This window comes from Manihot esculenta, chromosome 11 (genome assembly GCF_001659605.2).
Source record: "Manihot esculenta cultivar AM560-2 chromosome 11, M.esculenta_v8, whole genome shotgun sequence".
Classification (NCBI taxonomy): domain Eukaryota; kingdom Viridiplantae; phylum Streptophyta; class Magnoliopsida; order Malpighiales; family Euphorbiaceae; genus Manihot; species Manihot esculenta.
In genome coordinates, this window is record NC_035171.2 from 20341728 (window position 1) to 20359270 (window position 17543).

The window sequence follows — 17543 nt, forward strand, 5'->3', positions numbered from 1 at the left end:
TATTGTAGAGATTTTGTGAACAAGTTTAATACCCATAGCACAATTATTATTCTCAACCACCAAAACAATACACTACAAGAATAATATTCATTAATAAAAGAAAAATTCAACATTAAATATTAATCATTGATCATTGAAAATAATTAACAACTATTTTATTCGGTCATTAAATTATACACCAGTCGTTAATATTAATTATAACGATAATTATTAAAATTATAATAATAATGATAAATTTGCCTTTTATAAAAATAATTAATATGATTGTAAAAAATTTAATAATAATAAAAATTTTGTTAAATTTAAATTAAAAAATATTATTTTCAATATAATAATTTTAAAATAATGATAATAATTAAAATAATTAAATAATAATAATAATAATTGAGTACATAATATTTTCAGTAAAAAGAAAAAGTTTAATTTATACTCAACGCAAGTTTACATTATTTACAAATTATTAATTTATAGTAGCTTCAAGTAATAGCTCATTTTTTCTCTATCCAATTTGGATTTGAAAAAAAGATATTTATGTAAAAATGAGTTCAAATAAGCTATTTATGTAAATATAACTATCTATATCCTCTTACTATGATTTTTTACAACTCTTATTTGTATAGACTCTTAATCTAATGTTCATTATAGAAATATATATTATACAATAAAGATCCATCTCCAATCGCTACGATCTATAAATAGTAGCAATTGGAATCCTGTTATTTACTCTTCAAGCCTCTTCTACATGTGATTTTCTATGGATACGATAGGGCTTTAAGGTCTTTTGGTGCCTTCATCTTTTCTTCTTCTTCAATACTCTCTATGTAGCAAGATATGCTTTCTTTCTTATTTCTTCATCTTTGCTTATACGGACGCATGGCTTCTTTGTGGTTTTTGCTTTCTTCTCCATGCAGGGGTGGAGGGAAGGTACGGCAAGGGGGGCACGTGCCGTATCGGCGATCGGAAAATGCTTTGAAGGGGATGAAGGTGCCGCAGCGACGCAGCCGGTGCCCTACCAAAGGGAAGCTCCTGACTCCGCCACTGTCTCCATGTATAGTCTTTATGTTTTTTTGTATAAATCCTTGGTTTCATACCAGGTGTACATGCATGTATATCTGAAATAATAGTATCTGATGATGATAATCATATCATGGTCTCAATATATTTAAAATTATTTTATAGCTTAAGAAGAAATTTTATACCATAAAAAATAATAATAGTAATAAAAATAAAAATAAATAGAAAATAATAAAAATTGAAGATAGGAGCAAAATAGTATTTTTTTTCTCCTTCCTAGACTTTTCAATAAGGTCAATTAGCCCTTAGAAAGGGTAGACTTAGCCTAAGGGGAGTGGAGTGGAATGGCCGAATTGGCCAATCTAAAGAACCAAGATGACATCTTTGTAATTTTGGCTCTTAAGGGGAGCTCTTGAGTGGTTTGATTAGAAATTATTTAAATAAAAGATGAACTCCAAAAGTTAATATGGATTCCTTGGGTGCCGATCATGAAGGAGAATAAGGGGGATTTGCTCCTTTTATAGTTTTGACTATTTAATTCTCTTTTTTTTCTCCAAAAAACACCTGGCTGCAAGCATTCATTCTCCAATTTTTTTGTGTGCAGTCGTCCTCTACCTCTCTAAGACTTAAAATTCTCTCGATTTCTATACTAAAGAATTTTCAAGCAAGGTCCCTTTTTCCTTTGTTAGTGCCGCCACCCCTTCTTCTTTTTAATTTTCAAAGGTAAATTTCTCTGTTATCAATTAATCCAGACATAAAATAAATCTCTTGCATGTTTTTAAATTAATTTTAGTGTGTTGGACACCTGCCACATCATTTTTAAGGTAAAATTTAAGGACAATGCATATTCTGTGCATGTTCAAATAGAGCAATCTATTTCTTTCATATTACTCATTTTGACAGAAGAGATTTCGATTCCAAAATATTTTTATTGAGTTTTTATGAAATTCCCTTTAATCTTTGTATATTATTTGCATTTTTCTAAATTTTCTTGTATAAGTTATGAATTTTTTAAATTTAAAGAAGTATTTCTAGATAATTCCAAACAGTATCTAAAACTTCACTGACCTATAACTTGATTTTCTCATCATATTTTGAGTTTAAAATCAAGTGTGAGAAGTTTATTATAATTTTTATTCTTTGAACTTTTCATATTATTGCCTCTAGTACAGTGTCACATTACAAATAAAATCGATGCTCAAAATCTGTCTTGTACTGAGATAACCGTAATGCATTATGACTACTATAAATTCTTTTCGTGCAATTCTTTTTCGATTATTGTATTTTATATGTGTAGAAAATTTTCATAGAATTTCATAATTGTCTGAACTTGTTTAATATTTTTTTTTATTTTTACATTTTAGGACTAGAATTATTAACAATTAGGCATGGTTTTTAATAGTTTTTTTTTTATCTTTTTATATTTGCTTCTAATTTTTTATTTTAATATTTATTTTTATATTATTAACATGTGTTTTGATATTAGAATAGAAAGTAGAATAGAAGGAAGCTAGAATTCCCTTTTAGAGATGTGATCTTGGCCTAATGGTTTCTTCCAATTTGGCAGAGATTTTTTGCTTTTACTTTTTTACTTAGGATATAGTTTTCTTAATTTTTCCAGATCTGATTCTTTTATTTGCTGTAACTTACTTATTTTTAATTATTTCTTGTCTTTTTAATTTTTTTTGCCTCATTTTCAATTATTACTTGCCTTATTTTTATTTATTTCTTTCTTACCTTGTTTTATTTTCTTCAGTTAAGTTAATTTTTCTTCAATTAAGTTAATTTTAATTTTAGTAAGTAATATTAAAGAAGAAAAGAAGATCTACTTGTCTTATTTACACTAGTCTTGTCCGAATATCTCTCCTTATATTTGGTATGCAAGCCTTACCTTGATGGACCAATAGAGCCATGGTGGAAGTCGACGAAGCATAGAGGCTTGAAAGCCGTTTATAAATGGTGATGAGTCTAAAACCTTGTAATAGTATAAGAGTAGTTTAGTTAATTTTTAATTATTTTAGATGAGTCTGAAACCTTGTAATAGTATAAGAGTAGTTTAGTGCATTCTCATTTTACTGTCAATTCCTTTGAGTTAAGGAGTTCATCGAGACAGTTTGGTATGGAGTTGGAATGGCAAAAGCAAATTCACCGTAAAGAGTGCTTATCATGTTTTGTCTCAAAAGGATGTAGATTTGCAGTAATTTCCATCTATGCTAGGACAGCAACAACAACACCCACCTATGTTTTAGAAGAAGTTATGGAGACTAAAGATTCCAGCGAAGACAACTCATTTTGTTTGAAGAGTTTGCAATGAGACTATCCCTTTCATGGAGGCTATCCCTTGCATGGATCATCTCCGGCAGACGTATTCCTCTTATTAATAGTTGTGTTTTTTTTCACAACAATAATGAGTCTCAATACAGTATTTTATATGTGTAGAATATCTTCATAGAATTTTATAATTATTGAAGCTTGTTTAATATTTTTTTATTTTTACATTCTAGTACTAGAATTATTTTTAATAGGTATTTTTTTTTATCTTTTTGTGTTCTTGATGTGTTGCTTCTAATTTTTTATTTCAATATTTGCTTTTATATTATTAACCTGTGTTTTGATATTACAATAGGAAGTAGAATAGAAGGAGGCTAGAATTCCTTTTTAGTGATGTGATCTTGGCCCAATGGTTTCTTCCAATTTGGGAAAGATTTTTTGCTTTTTCTTTTTTACTTAGGATCTAGTTTTCTTAATTTTTCTGGATCTGATTCTTTTATTTGCTGTAACTTACTTATTTTTAATTATTTTTTGTCTTTTTATTTTTTTTTGCCATATTTTCAATTAGTACTTGCCTTATTTTTATTTATTTCTTACCTTATTTTATTTTCTTCAATTAAGTTAATTTTAATTTTAGTAAGTAATCTCAAAGAAGGAAAGAAAATTTACTTGGCTTATTTACACTAGTCTTGCCCGAATACCTCTCCATATATTTGGTATGCAAGCCTTGCCTTGGTGAACCAATAGAGCCATGGTGGAAGTCCAACCAAGCATAGAGGCTTAATGGAGCAATTTGAAGGCCCTTTACAAATGGCGATGATTCTGAAATCTTGTAATAGTACAGGAGTAGTTTAGTTAATTTTTAGTTAATTATCATAGATGGTAAATAATTCTTTTCTCATCTCCTCTTTCTTATTGCGGATTTAATTTTTTTTCTCCTTTTTCATTTTTTGAATTTAGAATTTTGGTTAATTCTTTCTCCTCACCCTTTCTCTGGATATTTTAATTTATGTATTTCACCAAAATATAAATGAAATAAAATTAGTAAATTAAAAAACTTGCTTGATAATTTCTAAAATTGATCTTTGCATGCCAGACATAATTTTGCATCCTTAGGAGGTGATTTATACTTTTGGCATTAACTAAATAGTAATAAATTTAGGGCAAATTATTGATTCAAAAGAAAAAATTTAGGGCAAATTAAACTATAAAATTGGTCTTAAAAAGTATGCTTAGAAATTTAGTGAGAACCCTTTTGTTGTGCCGAATTTTGAACCTTGAAAATATACATGTTTAGGACAATTTGAAAACTCTTTCATTTTAAATTAAGTAGAAACTTTATATGTCTAAACCAATAAACGCGTATAAAATGGGTGTTTTGAATGATGAATCAACATGTAATAAATATATTGCATATGTCTAAAAATGATTTTCTATTCAATATGCTAAAACATGATATAAAAAAAATATAAGGTATTGATATTAATTTTCAAATAAATTCTTAGATAAAGAGGATACCTAACACATTTTCTCTCGTGTTATACATTAAAGAACTTGCTTCTAAAGTGTTATGGTTTATAATTTTTCTTTTATTAAAGGAGCTTCTCCTTTATTATAACGATCCGAAATCCGGACCGCTACCAGCGCTAGGATCTAGGTCGACTTAAGGTCGCCGGGACCTGTAGCAAGCCTGCTATACTCGCTGTGCACATGTAAAATTCCATACATGATCATACCTTTTCTGTAAAAACATAAAACTGATGCTCTGAACCAAGGCTCAACCTGTGCATGCACTATCTCTGTACTATAAAACCCCTTACTAGAGCTTGCTCTAGACGGGTTCAACTCATACTCTGTTAAGCCTGGTTTTCCACATACTGATACAAACAGTCACAGCACATAAATAGACCATGTATACAAAAAGGATTTACAACATGGGTCAAGCACAATACTCTACACTATACAATACTAAACCATTTCTTTACAATATTACATGTCCACACTATGCTATTACAAAATTCTTTACTCTTCATGTACCCTGCTGACTTCCCTCTGACTCTGATCCTGCAAGACTGGGGTTAAAGGAGAGGGATGAGCTATACTAGCCCAGTGAGTAGAACAGATAAAACATGTTAATAAAACATGCTCACATGGAATGCATCACATCACAAGTAAATCACCCATCTCAGACGGACAGATTCAAAATTCCCTCTGTTCTGTGCCCGGTCCGCGAAGGAGCTACTCAGGACTTCTCTACGCACCCTATGGTGCTCTGTGCCCGGCCCTCTCAGGGCTCCTCAGGACTTTACTCGGAGGGCTAATAAATCCAAAACTATGTCCGATCCGTACAAGTATAGAAATATAAATTTTACCCTTCTAGCGGATTCCGACATCTGAGATTCCACCGGAAAGTAGAATTCTGATGCCGGACTCTAGCCGGTTATTACATTTATTTTCTTATTTTGAATGTTTAATATATGATAATGATTATTCCTATAATTTTTAGTATCTTATTAATTGTGTTTGAATGCCAATTAGAGAATAAGTAGCGTTAAATGCTAATATAAAATCTTTTATTCTTTTATTAATATTATTTATATATATCTTTAAATTAATATCTCATATTAAGTTATATTGTACATATGTATCAATACTATTTTTTTAAGTTGCCATATATAAATGTAAAGAATTATATTTAATAATAAATTTTTTGTTGATTATATTTTTTAAAATTAATTAATTTATAAATAAATAGTAAATTTATTATTTATTACAAAAAAAATAAAATAATAGATATTTATATAATTTAATTTAAATTTCCTTATTAACCTTTTACCAAATACTATTAATTGTTACGCCATTAATTATTTTTTACTTGTATAACAATTATTCTCATTTTTTCTTTTTTAATTGGTTTAAAATTATTTTTCATTTTTTTACATTATAATTAATATATAAACTAATAATTATTATTTTATTTTATTTTTAACGTAATATTTTATTTATTATTATTTTTTAAAAAATTATTTAAAATATTTTTAATATTTAATAAAATTTAATATTTTTAAAATAAGTATAATTTTATAGGAGTAGGACTGAAATCGACTTCTATTTCCGCAATTTATTGATAGAAAAAAAAAAAAGAAAACATAAAAAAGAAGTAGAATGGTGTCTGCAACTAAAAATTGCATGATTTTCACTTTCTTTCTAAACTAAAATTTCTGAATATTCATGCTCTCGTCTTCTCACTATAAGAAGTACTGTCTCCTCAAGAAGTACTGTCTCCTTTAGTTGAGGAGTTCTTCTTTTCTTCTTTTCTTCTTTTGCTATTTTTTTCTTCTTTGTTTCTTACCTATCAAATTTCTGTGGATATGGCTAACCTATCTTTTGATGGAGATGATGATGATGGCATTGTTTATGGCCAAGGGGAAAAGATAAAGTTGATTATTCTCTGTGCCTTGTCGGCCGGTTTGTGACGGATCGTCCTATCAATTATAATGCTATATCCTATTCCCTTGCTGAACTATGGAGGCCTGGTAAAGGGATTTATGTTCATATGCTTAATAGAGGGTTGTACCTTCTCTGTTTTTTCCATAAAGTTGATCTCTATCGGGTGATGATTCTAAGGCCTTGGACTTTCGATAATCATGCTCTTATTCTGGAACCTATGACTGGCCAGTCGCACCCTGCTAAGGTGCCATTGGACCATATTTATGTTTGGCTTCAGGTTCATGGTTTGAAATTCCGTTTCCGCTCTGAATGTGTGGCCAAAGACATAGAAAACAAGGTTGGTGAGTTTGTTATGGCAGACCCTGATTATTTTTCAGATCCGGATATAGAGTTCATGAGGATTCATATCAAGTTCAATGTTAAAAAACTCATTTGCAAAGGCATTCGTTTGAAGGAGGGTGGTGATTGGATATGGGCAAAATTCTTGTATGAACGATTCCCTAGCTTTTGTTTTGTTTATAGAATCATAGGGCATTTAGAGAGATTTTGTCCTCGGCTTATCGACTTTCCTCTAGGACAAACGGTTCATTCTTTTTCCCCTGATCTTCATGCTCTAATGAGAAGGCAGCCAGCTCTAAAGAGTTCAAGGTGGTTGCGCACGGTGGTCGGGAAGGCTACTGGTGGAGATGTTGGTGGTTCGGTTGGATATGGTAGGCTAGATTTGGTGGATCTTATGATCCTCTTTTTCAAAAAAACCCTTAATTCCAGCGAGAATCATGGTAGTAATAATAATGCTGCCCCAAATAACAATTCATCAACTAATGATTTGCAAAAGGATAAAGGCCATGATTCGGGCGATCCTAATAATGTTGTTAATGAGGATGATTTGATTTTGGGGGATCCAAAGAGAAAGTGAATGGGCTCGAATCACTTATCACAGGAAGCCCAAGATTTTGCTAAGTCTGCTAGAATGTCTTTTGATCCAAAAAATACTGTAACGACAAGTTGGTTCAGAAAAAAGTTTTTATTTTCACAGAAAATGTATGATCATGTATGGGATTTACAGGTACACAGAGAGTATAGTAGGCTTGTTACGGGTTTCGGCGACCTTAAGTCGACCTGAATCCTAGCGCCGGTGGCGGTCCGATTTTCGGGTCGTTACATCTGGGGTCCAGAACCGCCGAAAGAAATGAGTTATCTTAGCTGGAATTGTCGTGGGCTGGGTAATTCACGGGCAATTCAAAACTTATAGTATATTGTAAGGGAGAAAAGGCCTACCTTTATTTTTCTTATTGAAACTCTTACTGTTTCTAATAAAATTGAAGAAATAAAACTTTTGTTGGGTTATGATGGATGTCTTGTCATTGATTGTGTGGGTCATAGTGGGGGACTAGCCTTTTTATGGAAATCTAATGCCACTGTTACTCCTCTAGTCTAAAGCATTCGTTGCATTGATGTTTTGGTTTCGATTTTTGATATTGGTTCTTGGCGCATTACAGGCTTCTACAGGCAACCTAATCATTCTAGACACTCCGAGTCTTGGAATTTACTTCGGAATCTAGCTTGTTCTCATGATTACCTTCGGGTTGTATTAGGAGATTTTAATGCTATTTTTTTCAGTCATGAAAAACAAGGAGGTCGTCCTCAACCAATTTCGTTGATGAATGCTTTTCGCAGTGTATTAGCAGACTCTGGTCTTTTTGACTTTACAATGGGAGGCTATCCTTATACATGGGAGTATGATAGAGAATCTGACACGTGGATAAAGGAAAAGCTTGACCGGATTGTTTCTAATGATGCATGGAGAAGACAATTCCCTTTTGTTGTTGCTTATTCTTTAGGGAATTCCTCCTCTGACCATTTTCCTATCTTATTGAAGATTAGAACTTATGTGCTAAAGACATAAGCTAAACGATTTAAATTCAAGAATTCATGGCTGCATGAACCTGCTTGTCGCAATATCATTAGTAATACTTGGCAGCAGCTTCGGATGAACTAGTGGATAGAAAGCTTGGATTTTGTGGGGATGTTCTTTATACTTGGGGGCTGGATCTTCGTAATTTGTACTGTACAACTATTGAGAATTGCAGGAAATTGATGAGGGATTATCGTGGTTCACGTGTTTAGTCTGATATGGAACGGTTTAAACAAGCCAAACATCAATTCTTTTCTCTTCTTCATGATAGGGAGGTTCATTGGAAATAAAGATCTAAGGTGTTTTGGCTCAAAGAGAGTGATTCTAATACCCAATTTTTCCATGCTATGGCCACTAATAGATTCAAAAAGAACAATTTTACTCGACTGAAAGATCACACAGGGACATGGAAGGATAAAAGCACTGGTATTGAATCTTTTATTTCTAATTATTTTTCCACTTTATTCACTCCTGTGCAAGGTGATGCTGCTGCAATTATAGAGCATATTCCAACTTGTGAGATATAACGACCCGAAAATCGGACCGCTACCGGTGCTAGGATCCAGGTCGACTTAAGGTCGCCGGGACTCGTAGCAAGCCTGCTATACTCTCTGTGCACCTGTAAAATCCCATACATGATCATACATTTTTTGTAAAAACATAAAACTGACGCTCTGAATCAAGGCTCAACCTGTGCATGCACTAGCTCTGTACTATAAAACCCCTTACTAGAGCTTGCTCTAGACGGGTTCAAATCCTTTACAAAAACATAAATCTTACCCTTCTAGTGGATTCCGACATCCGAGATTCCACCGGAAAGTCGAATTTCGATGCCGGACTCTAGCCGGGTATTACATGTGACTTTGGATATGAACCAAGATCTTATGGCTCCATATAGTGTTGAAGAGGTTCGGGCAGTTGTATTTAGCATGAAGCCTGATAAATCTACAGGCATTGACAGGTTTAATCTAGGGTTCTTTCAAAGTCACTGGGATATTGTTGGAGAAGATGTGAGCCGGGCATGTATCGGGTATTTGGTTGCAGGCTTGTTTCCAACGAAAATGAATGACGCAGTGTTGGTATTAAATCCTAAGAGGTCCTCTCCTGAGTTTATGACTGATTTGTAGCCTATTGCCTTATGCAATGTGATCTACAAGATCATGAGTAAGATGATTTCTAACCACTTGCGTAAGATTTTGCCTATAATTGTGTCTCCTTTTCAGAATGCTTTTATTCATGGGCGTAGTATTCATGACAACTCTATTATTGCCTATGAATTAATGCATTTTTTTTAATCATCGGAGAGGAGTTGATGCCTATACTGCCCTTAAAATGGATATAAGTAAAGCGTATGACTACTTGGAATGGAGATATATCTCGGAGGTTCTTTTGAAATTTGGGTTTCATTCTCGATGGATTAATTTGGTTATGAGTTGTATTACTATAATTCAGTACTCGATTTTGTTTGATGGCAATTTTTTGGGGCCAATTATTCCATCTAAAGGATTGCGCCAAGGTGATCCTATTTTCTCATATATTTTCATTTTGTGTGCCGAATGCCTTTCGCGTATGATTTTAAATAGGGTGGATGTGGGCTTGTTACATGGCTGTCCAATTGTTCGGCATACTCCTTGTATCTCCTACTTATTTTTTGTAGATGACAGCCTCCTATTATTTAAGACTAATCGAGGAGAGGCAACGGTGGTTAAAGATATATATTATGTGATGAAGCGATGAAGCTATACATATATTATGTGATACTTTATCTATTGGTGGGCAACCTGACTTGGGACATTATCTGGGTCTACCTACTTAAATTGGTTTGAATAAAAAATAGGTTTTCCAATTCATCAAAGATAGGATGTGGAAAAAGTTGAACTCTTGAAAGTGGTGCTGCTTGTCTAAAGCTGAAAAGGATATTATATTGAAGACGGTCTTGCAAACTTTGCTTAACTATGTGATGAACCTTTTTTTGCTTCAAAAAACTCTTTGTTTATAATTGCAACAGATTATGAATCATTTTTGGCGGGCGAACGGCATTGATCATGCTAATGGTATCCATTGGATGAGTTAGCAGCGGTTAAGTCAACCGAAAGCTTTTGGGAGTCTCGGTTTCAAAAGGTTACAGGAATTCAACTTGGTAATGTTTGGAAGGCACACCTGGAACATATTTACTTCTCCTAACATTTTGGTTGCTCAACTCTTGAAAGCTAAGTATTTCCCCTCTTGTTCATTTCTTAACGCTCGGTTAGGAAATAATCTGAGTTACACTTGACGAAGCTTATGGGAATGTAGAGATTTAATCCATGCAGAGGCAATTAAATGGGTAGGTAGTGGCACTACAATCTCCATTTTGACTGATTCTTGGGTTCCTAACTTGCCTAATTTTTTGTATAAGGTTTGATATAGTATTACCCATGCAAGTCTCTCGAGTAGTAGATTTAATTGAAGGCCACTATTGGGATGTTGGATTAGTGCGTTCTCTATTTACAGGGGCTATTGCAGTACTGTCCATTCCTTTGAGTTATGAAGTTCATCGGGATAGTTGAGTATGGAGTTGGGATAGCAAAGGCAAATTCACTGTCAAGAGTGCTTATCGTGTTTTATCTCAAGAGGATGCAGATTTGCAGCAATTTTCAGCTATGCTAGGACAACAACACCAACCTGTGTTTTGGAAGAAGTTATGGATACTAAAGATTCCAGTGAAGGCAACTCATTTTATTTGGAGAGCTTGCAATGAGGCTATTCCTTGCATGGATCATCTCCAGCAATGACATGTTCCTCTTATTAATAGTTGTGTTTTTTGTCACAACAATAATGAGTCTCCAATGCATGTGTTTGTTAATTGTCCATTTGCCCATGCTTGTTGGAATTTGGTGTAGATTGGTTGTTTTTATCCTAATGTGCACACCCTTAAGCTTTGGTTAGCTAATTTGATCAATTCTGTGTCTAAAGATATTGCAGGCTTTATTGTCATGATGTTGTGGGCTATCTGGAATCAATGCAATCAGTTGATATGACATAATACTTGGAGAATACCTATTCAGACAGTGGCCTTTGCTCGTCAATCTCTTGATGAATGGCTCCAGGCAAAGGCTAACTCTTCGTCCCAGGCAAAGGCTAACTCTTCGTCCCAACCAACACAATAGCAATCAACTATTTGAATGAAACTAACTATAGGGATGTTCAAGCTTAACGTGGATGCAACAAAGTTTAATTCTATAAATATTGGCTTGGGGTTGATTTGTAGAAATAGTATTGAATTATTTATTTGTGCAAAGCATGTATTAATTATTGATAATATTAGTGTCAAGATTGCTGAAGCGTTAGCAATTTGCAAAACTCTTAGCTGGATTAAATAGAAAGGGTGGTCAAAAGTAATTGAAAAGTCAGATATTCAACATTGTGTTCAAACTATTAATGATCCCAATTATTTGGATTACTCTTCATTTAGTTCAATTATCTCTTATTGTAAGTCTCCTTTAAGCAAAACGAATGATGTGTAATCGTGTTTGTTTATCGATCTACTAAAGAGATAGTTCATGGACTAGCTTAAGCTTCTCCTTCCCTAACAGATTTATCATCCACCTATTTGTATTTTGGACTATTTACGGCTTGACTCCGGTTAATATATACTCTTACTTTTACTTTTTTTTAAAAAATAAGTATAATTAATTAATAAAAAATTTATTATATTTTTAATTTGTGCGAAAGTTATAGCGAAAAAAGAAAAAGGGACTGTGCGAGCGAGTATTATGAATATTTAATCTCTACTTTTTAAGCTGGTACCAAACCCATTGGAGTTATACTCGGCTGTTTGGCTAGTGCGAAGACGTTTTGCTTGACCAAAAAATTCCATTAAACCCCTCAAAAAACCCTAAACCGAAACCCTCGCTATCTGAGCTGAAGCAACCCATCAAATGGCAGGAGGCCGATTCAGAGAACTCCTAAAGAAGTACGGAAAAGTAGCTTTAGGTGTCCACCTCTCCGTCTCTGCAGCCTCAATCACTGGCCTCTATATTGCCATCAAGAACAACGTCGATGTCGAATCCTTCTTCGACAAGTGGCATCTTCCCGGACTATCAACCGACGACTCCACAGTCTCTAACCCACCAACCCAACAACAAGAACAAGTTAAATCAGATGATGGGTTTGTGATTGAACAAAGGGACAATTCGAAGATTCTACAGGAGGTTACCAAGAGAAATCGGACGGCTGAGCTTGCTGCATCAACTGGTGGAGCCCTTGCTTTGGCTGTGCTGTGTAACAAGGCGCTATTCCCAATACGGGTTCCGATCACCATCGCTCTTACGCCTCCGGTGGCTAGGTTCTTGGCTAGGAGAAAGATTATCAAGAACAATGTATGATCTTTGATATCTTTTTAGTTTGTTTTATGTTATTGGGATTTTTAAAATAAGAATTCTCTTGTTTAGGTACCTCATTTTGTCGGTTATTATTTGGCATCATTTGTATCGATGAATGCTGAATGACGCATAGAGAGGTAGATAGGAAATGGGATCATCATCATATGGTTAAAATGTGATGTGGGTCTTGGTGGATATTAGTTTATGATCTCAAATGACGGCAATAACTATTATAAAATTGTCTTTTTTTCTATTTCTGTGATGATAAAGAGAATTGTGGTTTAATTTTTATATAGGTCTTTTTGGTGTTTGATTGTTGAAGTTTGTGGATATTTCAATCATATGAGCACTGGGAGGTATTGACATCCTTAATGATTTACTGGGGTGGAATTGGATTGGAAGCATGGAGATTTTGACTAGGTTTTGCTGTTAATTTTCCATTTTAGTTGTAGAACTTGCAAGAACAAGAAAGATAAATTTGTGGATTTCGTGGAACTAAGGTTATACATTAAGGTCTGGTGGAACCTAAATCAAATTCTATGATTATCGAATGCTAATTCAAGACTAAGAAAAGAAAAAGGTAAGTGACCTTGAATACTTGAAAATTTTATTTTGCTCTGTTTTTTGAGTTGTCAAAGTTAGATTACGGAATCTTAGAACTGCCATTTCACAATTCAAATGCGGATCACACTCATCACTGACTGGGTTGGATTTCTCATGGTCTATGAAGCTGGAAGTTTGTTTTCATTACTTTTGAAATGCTATTTTGCAGATTATTGTGTTGCACTTCAACTGATGATTTTAAAGTACATGATTATTGCATATGGTATGAAAAGATTATCACTTCTATTGTTTTGCTGAAGTTAAATTAAATAGTTGGTTGCTTTTTGAGCCAAATGGTAGAATCATTGAAGCGATTGTCACTATTTCCTATGGGATAATGAGGAGAATCTCCTGTGACTTTGAACAGGTATTACAGTTAGGAGTCTTGTTTGAATTGTTCTATATGTCATTGTAGGAATAAGACCCATTTTAATGTCACTGAGAATTAATGATCATTTGCTCTTGATATGCATGAAGCAGTCTTTTGAATTGCACTATCATCAACGATTAGCCAATTTTTATATTTTGACTTGAGCAAGGACTCAAGGAAAGATGTTCCATGAACTTATGAATTCTACCTAGTTTGCTAGATGTTTCAATTCCTCATTGAATGTTGTTTTCTTTTTTAGAAAAAAAAACATCACAAGCACATTTAAATAGTCTCATGTAGCTCCTTCAAAGAGATTCTCGAATGTTTGATCATAATAAGTGCAGTAAACTCTGAGGTAGAGTGGCAAGCTTCTGTTGATGAGATGTGCATAAACCAGCTTCTCGTTTACAGTTTTATACATGTATTTTTATTTATGTTCTTATTCAGAATAATTTCCACTGATTTTCCTTTATTGTTATACATATCTCATGGACCATTACAAACACAAGAGATAATCTTCTTCTTTTCTGCACAAGAAACCGTAGAGATGATTTTTTTTTTTTTAATATGTTCTCAATCATAAACTCAAGTGAGTATTCGAGTTATTGAAACTGGCTGCCATACTAATTACGGGACGGTTGCCAACTTGCCTTGTTTCATTGGAATAAAAAAGTTCACAATTCAATTCAGTTAATTTTTTTATGAATTTTTTTATTTAGAATAAAATAATTTTTTTAGAATGATTTTATTTATTTTTAACTTACAAATTTTCATTTTTAAATTCAATAAAATTCTACATGATTTTATATAAATTTATTTGTATTTTCTATTTGCAAAATGAATAATCCGAAAACGAAGCGATAAAGCTTAAATTGAGATTTTTTATTCCTTCCTTTTCTTTGAATTTTTAAATCAATACGCATGGATGCTAATGGGAGCTTTATTTTGGAAATTCTTTTACTTTGCTTGGGTTTTATCTCTTTTTTGCTCGTTTTCATATTATTAGTTATTATTATTAGTATTACAGCAAATGGATTTATTTGAAATACAAATTTGAGATCCTAAGAGAAATCAAATCAAAATCAGAAAGTAGGGTTTATTTTATTACATCACCGGACAAAGGCTTTGTATTTGTAGTAGGACATAAGGCAATGTTTGGATGAGAAATGATGCGGCCGAAAATGAATTGAAGAATGATTGGTCAATTTTTAAGAAATTGAAGAATGATGGGTCAATTTGTAAGAGAGCTTAAATGTAAGAAAATAGTTTGAATTTAAAATGAGTGTGTAAAAATGCGTACAAAGGCGAATATGAAAAAAAAATAATTTAAATTTAGAATGATTGTATAAAAATGTGTGTGTAAAAATACGTATTTTAAACTCTGTGTATATTTTACTTTTATACCAAAAGATGCGGCCGACTCATAGATAAAAAATCTCGCTATTAAAAGTGTAATAGGATCTATTAAATCCTATTCTCTGACAGTAATTTTGTACTATAAAGGACTAGATTGGCTTAGAAGAGAGCGAATCTCCTGTCGTTCCATTATGATGTCCGTATTAAAATTATTTTAGTTTTTTTAAACTGTAATAATGTATAAATTTTAATTATTATAATTTTATTTTATTTTATTTTATTTTTAAAATTTTTATTAAATATCTCTTAGTTGAATAATAAGATTCAATATTTAAGTGGATATAACTCGTAAATTAATAAAAAATTATATGTTTTAATATGTGTGAAAAAATAAAATGAATAAAAATTATGGGATAGGAGGATTATTTTTCTGGTTATATATTTTTAAAAAAAATTCAAATAAGAATGTATATAAGAGCTAAGGCTCAAATTCAACTAAATATAATTAATATACATATATATAATTAAAATATTTGAATTTTAATGTCAAATAAGAAAATTATTAAAAAAATCCATTAATAAATTTTTATAAAACTTTTAATTCCAGAATTAGAGGAGACAAAGTGCTGTGGCATTGGACATTTGACAAGGAGAATTAAGCACCATGGCACCCTACATAAAATTATTGAATGTGGAGAAATTTTTATTTGTATTTAGGTCTATATATCCAAAATTACTTTATAAGTTGACTGGAAATCACCTACATACTTTTATAAATTTTAAATTGATGAGATTTATACACCTAGTCCAAATAGGAATTTGCCTTTTAATCGTAATTTGAAGCAATGCAAAGCCATCCTTCAAATACTTTAATCAATTTTTTTGTTGATGAGATTTAAATAAAGTGAAATTTATAAATAATTAAATTATTTTACTCTCTTTTTTTATTGAAATTTTTTCTACGTTTGTTTGCCGATTGAAACAAATTTACAAGCTCAACGGCGATAAATAAAGACCACAGAAGCTAATTTGAATGTTTGTGAATGCAACAAAACGTGAGAAATACTCTTCATTTATACTTTCCAATAAAATGATAAACACAAATAAAATTTTACAAATAATTTAATTTATTTTAATTTATAAAATCTAAAAATAAGTTAAAACCAAATTTTCATTTTGATATTTATTCCATTACCCTCACTTAATTTTAGAACTCCAAAACATGCCTTATTCACTTATAAATTATTTTTTTTATTAAACATGTTATTTATTTTTCAGACACTCATAAAATTTTTTTTATTAAATATATAATTACTAAAAACTTTAAGTATTTGTAAAACTAATTTTCATATGCCAAACCAAACACCATCAGTGATTTATATTCTAGTTTAGTTCTCCATTTTTTTTTATTTATGTGATTTATTTATTAATATTTAATATTATTCCCTTATTTATAATTTTTATCTATTTTATTTTTTTACACATATTAAAAAAATAAATTTTTTATTAATTTTTAAAATATTAAATTTTATTAATTATTAAAAAATATTTTAAATACTCATTTAGAAAAATAACAATAATAAGAGATTATTTTAAAAATAAAATAAAATTATGTTATAATAGAGAATTTATATATCTGCTATAATATTAAAAAAATATAAAAATTTTAATACAATAAAAAAATTATGAAATAAAGAAAATAATACTATATTCTAAGTAATAGTAAACGATCAAAATCCATTTCTTTATGGGTCAAAATAGATATAAAATGCATACGTTATTTTTTATGTATATTCTGGTTTTTGAAATTCAATGCTTTAATCTTTATATTTTTACTTTGTTAACCTGAGAATTTTTATATCCACATTTAAGAACAATTTATTTATTTAAATAAATTATATTTTAATCTCTAAATTTTAGTATAATTAATAGATAAATTTTTATATTTTTAAAATCAAATATTTAAATTTTTTTATAATCAATCCGTTCAAATTAAATTCCATTGCATTTATTTTTTTATTAAAAGTATGAAAATATTTTTATTATCCATTTAAATAAATTATAATTGAGTTTTTAAATTCTTCCATAATTAATGAATCGATCTCTGTATTTTTTAAATTGTGTACTTAAATCCTTTTATGATTGGTATATCCTTATCTATTATAATTTATATATTTTAATTCTTTATTTTTTATTTGAA

The 17543-nt window shown here is 31.2% G+C and overlaps 1 protein-coding gene across 1 annotated transcript; it reads left to right on the plus strand.

Annotated features, from left to right (window-relative positions):
- The first annotated feature begins 12430 nt into the window (after positions 1 to 12430).
- Positions 12431 to 13267, plus strand: LOC110626005. The gene has a single exon (XM_021771729.2). It carries the CDS (start codon positions 12571 to 12573, stop codon positions 13015 to 13017), a length of 447 nt encoding a protein of 148 aa, XP_021627421.1. The 5' UTR covers positions 12431 to 12570; the 3' UTR covers positions 13018 to 13267.
- Positions 13268 to 17543: the final 4276 nt, after the last annotated feature.

Excerpts from the sequence above, each read along its gene's own strand:
- LOC110626005 (XM_021771729.2), top strand. The coding sequence starts at position 12,571 with ATGGCAGGAGGCCGATTCAGAGAACTCCTAAAGAAGTACGGAAAAGTA.